Genomic DNA, 12,243 nt, shown 5'->3' with positions numbered 1-12,243 from the left:
TATGGGAAGAATATAGGAGCCTCCAAATTTCTATCCTCTCTTTTCTGATTGAATAGGCTAATAGTTTATATTTAATTTTCAGAATTAGCCTTTGTAGCTAATAATGGGTGTATTTTAAATAGGCTTCCCAGGTGGCTCAGTGGTGAAAAAAAAAACCACCCTCCTGCCAATGCAGCAGCTGCAGGAGATGCTGGTTTGATCCCTAGGTCTGGAAGATCCCCTGGAGGAGGAAATAGCAACCCACTCCAGTATTCTTGCTGGGATAATCCCATGGGCAGAGGAACTTGGTAGGCTACAGTTCATGAGATTGCAGAGTCAGACAGGACTGGGTGAACAAACACGCACCTGTAAGATATTCAATTTTAGAAAATGTCCTAAAAATTAACTGTAGCTTTGTGGAAAAGTCACATATATGGAATTTATTTTACTGTGATGCTTGATGTTACTATTTTTGGATAGTCACAACCATAGGTCAAGTTGGCCTTAGGATGCATCACTATGAACAAAGCTAGTGGAGGTGATGGAATTCCAGCAGAACTATTTCAAATCCTAAAAGATGATGCTATGAAAGTGCTGCACTCAATATGCTAGAAAATTTGGAAAACTCAGCAGTGGCCACAGGACTGGAAAAGGTCAGTTTTTATTCCAATCCCAAAGAAAGGCAATGCCAAAGAATGCTCAAACTACTGCACAATTGCACTCATCTCACACGCTAGCAAAGTAGTGCTCAAAATTCTCCAAGCCAGGCTTCAACAATATGTGAACCGTGAACTTCCAGATATTCAAGCTGGATTTAGAAAAGGCAGAGGAACGAAAAATCAAATTGCCAACATCTGTTGGATCATCGAAAAAGCAAGAGAGTTCCAGAAAAATATCTGCTTTATTGACTGTGTCAAAGCCTTTGACTGTGTGGATCACAATAAACTGTGGAAAATTCTAAAACAGATGGGAATACCAGACCACCTGACCTACCTCCTGAGAAATCTGTATGCAGGTCAAGAAGCAACAGTTAGAACTGGACATGGAACAAAGACTGGTTCCAGATTGGGAAAGGAGTACGTCAAGACTGTATATTGTCACCCTGCTTATTTAACTTAATGCAGAGTACATCATGAGAAACGCTGGGCTGAATGAAGCACAAGCTGGAATCAAAATTGCCGGGAGAAATATCAATAACCTCAGATACGCAGATGACACCACCCTTATGGCAGAAAGTGAAGAAGAACTAAAGAGCCTCTTGAAAGTGAAAGAGGAGAGTGAAAAAGTTGGCTTAAAACTCAACATTCAGGAAATCTGAATGGCATCTGGTCCCATCACTTCATGGCAAATAGATGGGGAAACAGTGGAAACAGTGACTTTATTTTTGGGGGCTCCAAAATCACTGCAGATGGTGACCACAGCCATGAAATTAAAAGACATTTGCTCCTTGGAAGAAAAGTTATGAGCAACCTAGACAGCATATTAAAAAGCAGAGACATTACTTTACCAACAAAGGTCCATCTAGTTAAGGCTATGGTTTTCCAAGTTGTCATGTATGGATGTGAGTGTTGGACTATAAAGCTGAGTGCTGAAGAATTAATGCTTTTGAACTGTTGTGTTGGAGGACTCGAGAGTCCCTGGGACTGCAAGGAGATCCAGCCAGTCCATCCTAAAGGAAATTAGTCCTGAATATTCATTGGAAGGCCTGACGCTGAAACTGAAACTCTAATACTTTGGCCACATGATGCGAAGAACTGACTCTTTTGAAAAGACCCTTATGCTGGGAAAGATTGAAGGTGGGAGGAGAAGGGGATGACAGAAGATGAGATGGTTGGATGGCATCACTGACTTAATGGCCAAGACCTTGAGTGTTCTCGGGGAGTTGGTGATGGACAGGGAGGCCTGGCGTGCTGCCGTCCATGAGGTTGCAAAGAGTTGGATGCCACTGAACTGAACAGCCATAAGTGTGGAATTGCTCTCTGGTTAAAAAAATGAGTACGGATTCCTGAAAGTTTCGTATTTTTGCAAGTTTTTGCAGAACCAGTGGAACTGAACTGAATTGAACTGAGTGGATTTAATTGAATTTAGGCCTTGCTGCAGTCTGTTTTTACTGATAATTTTGGTCCTGATGTGGATAAGGTTAGAGATGAAGTGATAAATACTAAGGTAATGAAGAGATAGGCCAAATAATTATACTATTAAGTAAAGTTGATGATTGAAACATTTTTATTACATAAAACTATAAATCATGAAGATAATCTTCTTAACTGTTGTGTTAATAGCCATGTAGGGAAGGGTTACTTGGCAATTTCAACACTTAAAGGGCAAGCAACTTTTAAACTTCGGTGTGCAGAAGTGTACACCAAACGTAAAAGTGCTTTTACATTTACCAGACTGCTGCTTGTTAAGACCTTTTTTCATTATAACACACGGTATATTTTCTGTATTTGAAATGTTTCCTGATACATACATATTATATAGATTTTTTTTTCTCATCTTGTGAATTTTATTGATAATCCCTGCTAAAAATATGTCTTGAAATGATCGTGAAAGGTTTTGGGATCTATTAGGTTCCAAGCTTGAGTCTCTGCTTCACTGTTTATTTTTCTGTGACTTTGGGAGGTCCCTTAATCTCTGAGTTGTTTTCGATATGTATTCAGCAAGGATTCAGTCATTTCAATATACAGTCATCAAATGAGTAATAGATTTCATATCTAGTCTACTAATTTCAGAAACATTGCTGTGGGGTTTTTTGTTGTTGTTATTGTTTTTTTTTTTTTTAGGAAGGTGGCTGTGTTTGAAACGTTAATTTTTTTTCCCCCTGTAGATAACAGATAAGAGAGTGTCCAGAAGACATGCCATTCTTGAAGTGGTGGATGGTAAGCTTCGAATCAAACCGGTAAATATGTCATTAATGATTTATTTTAACTTTTTCTCTCTCACCTTTTTCCAGCTCCTGATTGGAGGGGCTTATTCTTAAAGTTATGAAAATAGGGAATTAATGTTAGAGTGTGTTTCCTTTATTGCCAGAAGATAACTGGGAGATAAAGATTTAAACTATTTAAGCTCCTTTTTTCCCCATGGGGCAGTGTTACATTTAAGTAGTTAGAATTTTAATGAAAGGTGACTACAGTTCATGTATGCATTACGATTTTGTTCATGAGTGGATATTACAAAGAAGATTCTATAAGAAAGCACCTACGGTGTAATGGTTAGTTTTTGGGGGTTGGGGCAGCAACCAAAGTCACTTAAGTGTTCTAGGCTTGTTTTAATGGATTTCTGTACCTAGAACATTTTCCAAATTGGCTTAAAAAAGATGCTTAGTTGGAGTTGTCCATACTTGGATGAAAAGTATTCAGCTGTATTCTGAACTTCTATGACTATTTAAAAGAGTATTGATAATGTAAAATAAACAAAGGTGATTTTATTAATGGAAAATTTCTTCTTTGAGTTAAACTTGATCCGTTATAAAGTGGGTCAAATTTCTGTATGGGAGTTTAATCAATGCTTAATCAAAGAAGACACCTTTTAGAAAACATTCTTCACCTTACTTTGTCTTTAGTTAGTTTGTGCTTATATAAGTAAATAGTTGCTTTTTGAACACCAAATTGTGGAAGATACAAAATTAGAAGTTAGAGCAAATATTTCACATTAGGTTATAGATATAAAACTAAAATTTGGAATGATAACATTTATTTACTTAAATTATACCTTTGTTTATCTTTTCAATATTATTTGGTATAATTTTACTGAACTTTTAGTGTGTAGATTATATACATGAAAAAAAGGTAAATAATTTTATACTTTTCTTGGTACTGTTGTTTTTGACAGCTTAGAATGTCTAATTCTACATAGTCAGCAAGTTGTTCAGTGGGAATTAGAACTCAGGTTCTTTGAACCCTATGCATTAGGGGTCTTTTTTTTTCATCACATTTTCCAAGTCAGGATTTTTTTTTACCATTTGGTGTTCTTTAAAAAAAAATTCTTGGAGTTGAAGCCAATTGTTGATTTATCTTCACAAAATATTTTAGTGGTTTCAGTTGAATAGAGCTTTAAAACTGAAAGAAATCTTAGATTCATGCTTATGTATGTGCTCATTTGATCTGGGCTGTAACTGTCATTGCCTGTCAGTGGAGAAGAGGATTTCTTATCAGTAAATGGTACTGGGACAGTTTGTTGTTTTTTTGGGGGAAAAAAAAATTAGATCTTATACCTCAAACCATACATAAAAATCAATTCCAGTTAGATTAAATGTGAAAGTCAAAATTATAAAACTATTAGAAAATATAAGAAAAAACCTTTATGACCTTAGAGTAGGGAAATATTTTTAAATAAGATATAAAAAGCAGAAACTGTAAAAGAAAGATTGGAAAGAAAAAGCCAATTACATGAAAATTAAGAACCTTTGCTAATCAAAATATAATGAAAATGAAAAATGCCACAGGGAGAAGATATTTAAAACACATAAAATTGACAAAGGAATGATATCCAAAATTTATACCAAATGCTTTCAATCAATAAGAAAAAGATAATCCAGTAGAAAAATGGGCCGAAGACTTGAGTTTCACCTTACAGAAATGAAAATCTGATGGTTAGTAACATGAAAAGCAGGCATACAGTCATCTTACTAGCCGGGGAAATAAATGAAACCACAATGAGTTACCATTGTACACAAAGAGATTGGCAAAAATGCAAAGACTAACAATTTCAAGTGTTGGTGAGGATGTCGAACAAGTGGAATAGTGGTGAACCATGGGTGGAAGCGCAAATGGTGCAGCCACTTTGAAAAATAGCTTGGTGTTATTTCTAAAAGTTGAAGGCTTGTATTCCCTCCAAGCCAGACCTCACACATATACAGGATATATACAAGAGCCAGAAGAGCAAAACTGTATGATAGCAAAACACCAGAAGCGACAGAAATTTCCACCAACAGTAAAATCAATACATATATTGTGATATATTCATTTAATGAAATACCGTACAGCAGTGAAGATAACTGTGAAAGCTGAGAAAATATAGATTAAAATCTGGAACAAAGTGTTGAATGATGAAAGCATGCATTGGAAGAATATATATATATAGTATGGGTCCATTTATATAAGATGAACCGTGAACTCCCTGATGTTCAAGCTGGTTTTAGAAAAGGCAGAGGAACCAGAGATCAAATTGCCAACATCCGCTGGATCATGGAAAAAGCAAGAGAGTTCCAGAAATACATCTATTTCTGCTTTATTGACTATGCCAAAGCCTTTGACTGTGTGGATCACAATAAACTGTGGAAAATTCTGAAAGAGCTGGGAATACCAGACCACCTAACCTGCCTCTTGAGAAATCTGTATGCAGGTCAGGAAGCAACAGTTAGAACTGGACATGGAACAACAGACTGGTTCCAAATAGGAAAAGGAGTACGTCAAGGCTGTATATTGTCACCCTTCTTCTTTGACTTCTATGCAGAGTACATCATGAGAAACGCTGGGCTGGAAGAAGCACAAGCTGGAATCAAGATTGCCAGGAGAAATATCAATAACCTCAGATATGTAGATGACACCACCCTTATGGCAGAAAGTGAAGAGGAGCTAAAAAGCCTCTTGATGAAAGTGAAAGAGGAGAGCGAAAAAGTTGGCTTAAAGCTCAACATTCAGAAAATGAAGATCATGGCATCCGGTCCCATCACTTCATGGAAAATAGATGGGGAAACAGTGGAAACAGTGTCAGACTTTATTTTTCTGGGCTCCAAAATCACTGCAGATGGTGACTGCAGCCATGAAATTAAAAGACGCTTACTCCTTGGAAGAAAAGTTATGACCAACCTAGATAGTATATTCAAAAGCAGAGACATTACTTTGCCGACTAAGGTCCGTCTAGTCAAGGCTATGGTTTTTCCTGTGGTCATGTATGGATGCGAGAGTTGGACTGTGAAGAAGGCTGAGTGCCGAAGAATTGATGCTTTTGAACTGTGGTGTTGGAGAAGACTCTTGAGAGTCCCTTGGACTGCAAGGAGATCCAACCAGTCCATTCTGAAGGAGATCAGCCCTGGGATTTCTTTGGAAGGAATGATGCTAAAGCTGAAACTCCAGTACTTTGGCCACCTGATGCAAAGTGTTGACTCATTGGAAAAGACTCTGATGCTGGGAGGGATTGGGGGCAGGAAGAGAAGGGGACGACAGAGGATGAGATGGCTGGATGGCATCACCGACTCGATGGACGTGAGTCTGAGTGAACTCCGGGAGATGGTGATGGACAGGGAGGCCTGGCGTGCTGCGATTCATGGGGTTGCAAAGAGTCGGACACGACTGAGCAACTGAACTGAACTGAACTGAAACATGCTGCAAAATTAACAGTATAGTCTGTGGTCAGACATAGATGGTGGATAGGGACCAGTACGCCCGATAGTCAGGGTAGCTATGTCTGAGGGAACTGAGAAGAGAGTGAATAGGGAAAGACGGGGGACATCAAAGGTAATGGTAATATTCTTCTTAAATTGGGTGGTGGGTCTATACATATTGCCTTACATTAGTTACCTCTCTGAAAAATTATTATGGAATATTTATAACATGAACAAAGTTATGAATACTACAGCAGCTATTTCTGTAATGCCAGACTACCAAACACTGGAAGACACAAGAAAAGTGTTTTTAAGGAAATGTGCAGTTCTAGTACTAGAATTTGATTTCAAACCCAAATCAAACCCAAATTTGTGCTTTATTCCCAAAATTATTAAATTCACATTATATTAGTTGAAGGAAAACTGACACTTGGATTTAGTGACATATGTCTAGTTTCTTTGCTTTATGTAATGCTTGATTTCTTGTTTATATTAATATAGTGTCAATAAAATAACTATCCCCTTGAAATAGATTTATTTATTTAATCAGCCTCTTATTGTTGCTGTACCTTCAAAGTGTGATGTACAGAAATTTAGAGGAATTCTAATGCCGACTTTGGCAATAAAGTTTAAGATCAGTAGTAATGAGTGTGAGATGGACAGATAACTTCTAGTCTTTATCATAATACTAAATATCACTTATTCTCTGTTCCTAGTCAATTACAAATTATTTTATCTACTTAAGCAGATTATATATGCACTATAATAAAATGTGGAGAGAAGTTTTAGTTTAAAAAGCTTTGTAAAATTGCATAAATAAATATAGCAAATATTTTGTTATGATGATCCCTTCCATAAGCTATATATTTCATAGTTATCTTTATGTAATTAAATATTGTAATGTTATGTTTCAGTAATTAAATACTTTTTTGCTTTCCCTCAAATTAAATAAAGTAGCTTTGCCAGTGATACATGAATGCAATTAGGGCAAGAGCTAATTTAGACTTTTAGATTGGATGAATCTGTCTCTTTTTTCCCCTTCTAATATTTCCCTTTAGAAAAGGCTGTAACACTTAGTAGTTTTAGGAAATACTGCATGAGGAGATAATATTAACTCATGAGGAGATGATGTTAGCTTTTTTGTGTGTCATTTAAATTTAATCTACAGTCTGGTATCAGCAGGGAGAAAATGCATTATGAATGCAAAATGACAGTGTTCTCTATAAATGACTGTATCGCCAGTGGTTAGTTATATCCTCCGGGTGAATTCATAGCTATCAGTGCTTTTATTTCATTTTAATAAAACTTACTTCTTGGTTTTTTGATGACTGAAGGAGTAATTCTATAACTTTAAATTGCAAAAGATATTTATTTTTTGCCATTTTATATTGGTTCTCAAAATATATAGCTTTGAGTGATTGTATTTTTTCTATTGCACAATGAAATTTCTGAGTTGTGATTATTTTCATCCCATGAAATTATGAGTGTACTTGTAAAATAGCTATAAGATACTACAGCAGCTTTTCCACAACTCATTTTGTTTAAAAAAAAAACTACTTTCTAAATTAAGAAAAAAATCACACAATATTGAAGAGCTCTTTTTTTTGACACATTAATCTTTCTTTAATATTTAATGATAATTCCAAGAGAAAGCTATTGGAAATTGATTTGTATTTTAGTTCCATTCTTTCAGGGATAATGCATCCTTTGTACCACTTTGAAGAATACAGCATCCTCATTTAAGTTCATATCTATAATCACATGGATCTGTGCAAAGGCACATACCTCATGTATACCTCTCATACAGGTAGCTTGTATCTTTTATTTACTGTGGGTTTGGGTTTGTCAGTATTTTCCTTGCCCTTTTCTGCTAGCCTCATTGAAGGAATCAGAGCCTTCAATCCTTTTTTGGTCTCAGAGTTTTAATATTAAAAAGAATCTTTAAAAACATTTAAGTCTGGTTTAGGGGAAGAATTGGAAAGATTTTTAGTTATTGATTATATTTTTTAAGTATAAGTCTAATTCAGTCTCCTTTTCTTTTTTGTTATTAAACACTTTTTAAACTGGCCACACATGCGCATAACATACATGCTTTTTTAAAAAAAGTCAGTTTAGTTTATATTTAAGATAGTTGTCAGTTTCGGCCGTATTTATAAATATATTGATATTAAAGTATTTATAGTGTTCTATTAATTTTTAAAAGCTTCATTTTATGAGTACTACATTTTATGTCATTGTTTTCATTCCAAATATTCTATATATATTCCCCCTTTTTATTAATATCACTAGATTTTTGTCTACTTTATTATAAACTATCTTTTGGATTTCTTGTATACATGGCTTTTTAGTTGGAGTGTACATAGTTTGACATAGTTTTTTTTTTAGCTTACTGAATGAGTAATATTTATTTAGATGTAAATTATAGGATCAAACATCAGATCTCTTGAGATGTCACTTTTGTGCTTAGTTTTGGGATCTCCTGGTACGGACATTTTTAGGAAAAGAAAAAGGAAATGATGGACCACACAGATTGGCCCACTTTCTTTGTGGATGGATTTGCTAAATGCTTAGTATTTAACCACCTACATTTAAATATTAAGTGCTTTCAGCTGAGGGAAAAATACTCCAGTTGACTTTTGTTTGACTTTGGGTTTTTTATGTCTTTTTAAAGAAATATAATCAGTTTCCTCTCTTAAATAATTAACCTTTTCTTCTCTTAGAATTTTATGCTTTCGTATTTAACATCTTAGCTTTTGTGAACTTAGGGCTGTATCATTATTTAATATTGTTTAGAGATTCATCTGAATCTTTCAAATGCTCATGAATAAGAACATCATCTTATCTTAACCTATGAGAAGGAAACCTCAGTTAGAGTTCAGGCAGAAACTCTGTATATTCTTGTTTTGACTGTTGTCCTTACCACTACCCAGCATTCCTCACTAGTGACCATGACATATCAAGAAAGGAGAGGCTTCACTTAAAAGGCTGAGGAATAACAGGGAACCTTTCCAAGCCCAGCAACATGCAAAAGCACTCAAAAGCTCTAACCATATACCAGAGCGCCACATTGAGAGAGAAGTTAGGGGTGGCTGGTAACATAATGAAAGGTTAAGTTTCAGTTATAACTTGGAAAATATCAAACATTCACAGCTCTTTCTAGGAATATAATGTTGCATAAATTACAGTGGGTCTCTGTTCTTATGCCATCTTGTTCGTAAAATTTTATATTATTATAGTTTGTAAAATGACTCTGACCCAGTGAAATAAAGTGAAAGTCGCTCAGTTGTGTCCGACTCTTTGCGACCCCATGGAATTCTCCAGGTCAGAATACTGGAGTGGGTAGCTGTTCCTTTCTCCAGGGGGATCTTTCCAACCCAGGGGTCAAATCCAGGTCTCCCATATTGCAGGCAGATTCTTTACAAGCTGAATCACAAGGGAAGCCCAGTGAAATAATTACCTACCAAATTTAAGGGCTTCCCCTAGCAGCACAAAGGAGAAGGGAATGGCACCCCACTCCAGTACTCTTGCCTGGAGAATTCAGTGGACGGATGAGCCTGGTAGGCTGCAGTCCATGGGGTCGCTAAGAGCCGGAAATGACTGTGTGACTTCACTTTCACTTTTCACTTTCATGCTTTGGAGAAGGAAATGGCAACCCACTCCAGTGTTCTTGCCTGGAGAGTCCCAGGGACGGAGGAGCCTAGTGGGCTGCTGTCTATGGGGTTGCACAGAGTTGAACACGACTGAAGTGACTTAGCAGCAGCAGCAGCAGCTAATAGCTCAGACAGTAAAGTGTCTGCCTGCAATGCAGGAGACCCAGGTTTGATCCCTGGGTCAGGAAGATGCCTTGGAGAAGGAAGTGGCAACCCACTCCAGTATTCTTGGCCTGGAGAATTCCATGGACAGAGGAACCAGGTGGGCTACAGTACATGGGGTGGCAAAGAGTCAGACACGACTGAGCAACTAACACACACACACCAAATTTATATATCCTCTATTTTTAATTTCTAATTCTATCCTTTCCTCCAAATTTTATTTTACTGCTCTTTTATCTTTTGTAACACAGACAGGAAATAGAAATGTTTCCCCTTGCAGATACACCTGGGAAGGACTTAAGGCTAGATCCTGATGAAATTCAGTTGCTGGAACTAGATAAATTATATTCCTTGCAGCTTTCAGAGTTTTTTCTTTTTTTAAAATTGAGCTTATAGGTAGCAGTGTTTATTTTCCTGGTAGCTTTTACTTTAATACTCCCAATTCTGTAGTAGGTCTGCTCCTTACCCTACCTACCCCTCTACTCCCCTACCCCTACCCCCCACACTAAGCACAGGCCTGGGTTAAATGTACTGTTTGGATGGTTTAGCTTCTAAAATGTAATTATTTTCATTCTCAATTTAGCTAAATACTTTCTGATTCCTCTACCCAAATTCTCATTCTGTGGTTAATTTAAAAGTATATTATGGTATTTGATCAGATGAAGTCATATGAGGTTACAGCTAATGTTACTCGTGTGATTTTCTTGGGATTTTGAAAGCTAGTAAGCTCATGTGCTGAGCTGTTGGCTACCAGGAGCTTTTTAGAGGATGAAAGTGGATTCTGTTTAAAATTTAGTTTACCTAATTGTATAGATTATAATTTTTAAAAATCATACAATATGGTCTCTTGTAGAAAATGGAATTAATACATTTTAGGAGTGAATCTATTTAAGTGACTCAACAGGTAGCATTTTTAGTAAGTACTTTGGATTTCCAGCCTCACTTGTTATAGTAAACTATTTGGAACCATTCCTGAGATTATTCGTTTCATGACTGACAGTTGAAATATCACTGATTCTTCCTGCTACTAGAGACTCCTGTAGTGCTTTTAATCATAGTCTATAAGAACTGTGGTAGATGATTATCGACGCCCAGGGACCTTAGAGTCTAGTGATGATTTGTCAGATGATTATAGGTAATCTTTGACTGATAGAAACTGGTTCCTGTAGTTCAAACAGAAAGGTGGTTGGGATAAGACATTACTGAGGCTGTAGTAAACAATGGAGCATTTTTGAGTAGGTCTTAATGATTAGATCAGAGATTGTATGTATAAGGTGAAGATTTTGGTGTATGAAGGTGGGAGTTGGAAACCACTGTAGGTTTGTGAAGCTCCTTCATTTCTATGCTTTTTTTGTATTGGAGAAGCATCAGAGGCCTTATGTAGAAAAAATGTAAAAAGTAACCTGGGAAGCAGTGAGGTGATAGAAGACTGGGAGACTTGATGTGATGATAGCACAAGTAAGAGATGCACGCAGTGGGTAAGAGCTTGAACTAGGGCCGTGCCTGCAAATGGTAAAGAGAAATGGCCCTGATATACTTCAGAGGAAGATGATCTGGGATTTGACATTTGAATGGAATGAAAAAAGGTTACAGATATTCAATAAAAGTTTGTGGATATTTTGCTGTGGCTTAATATAGAAACTTATATTTACCCTTCAAATACCCTATTCTTTTTCCATAGAAATAGACATTTTTGAAAAATAAAAACAAATGAAAAATATAATACAAAGTAATATACCAAAGTTAATAACAGTATTTTCTTCATGTTTATAATAATATTCTAAACTTACTTATATTTTACTTAGTTTGTATTCCATAAATGATTAAGATTTTTTTAAAAAGAAAGTAACTGTATTTAATAAAAATTTGAAACTGAATTTCCCAATGGAAAGAAGATTTTTGAGGGGTAAAAAGAAAAAAAATACTAATGCATTTTTAGAATTTCAAAATATATTTAAAAAGAAACCTATTATAAGCTTCCTTAATTTTTCTCTAATTAATATTTTTTACAGTAATAGAAGGTTTTACCTTTTGAGTTTATACTCAGTTCAGGTCTGTTCAAACTCAAGGTGAATAAGACATATCTTAACACCTATAGATAATTTAAAGGGTTGGGGTCAGAAAAGG

At 35.9% G+C, this 12,243-nt stretch overlaps 1 protein-coding gene across 1 annotated transcript in view; it reads left to right on the top strand.

Annotated features, from left to right (window-relative positions):
- Window positions 1-12,243, top strand: part of APLF (aprataxin and PNKP like factor) — a 98,361-nt gene that overhangs the window by 13,007 nt on the left and 73,111 nt on the right. The window contains exon 2 of the mRNA XM_068982724.1: window positions 2,807-2,878. Within this exon, the coding sequence (XP_068838825.1) occupies window positions 2,807-2,878 (72 nt within the window). The remainder of the gene's footprint in view (window positions 1-2,806; window positions 2,879-12,243) is intronic.

Source organism: Capricornis sumatraensis, chromosome 1 (assembly GCF_032405125.1).
Source record: "Capricornis sumatraensis isolate serow.1 chromosome 1, serow.2, whole genome shotgun sequence".
Taxonomy (NCBI): domain Eukaryota; kingdom Metazoa; phylum Chordata; class Mammalia; order Artiodactyla; family Bovidae; genus Capricornis; species Capricornis sumatraensis.
This window is presented reverse-complemented; position numbering and strand designations above follow the sequence as displayed.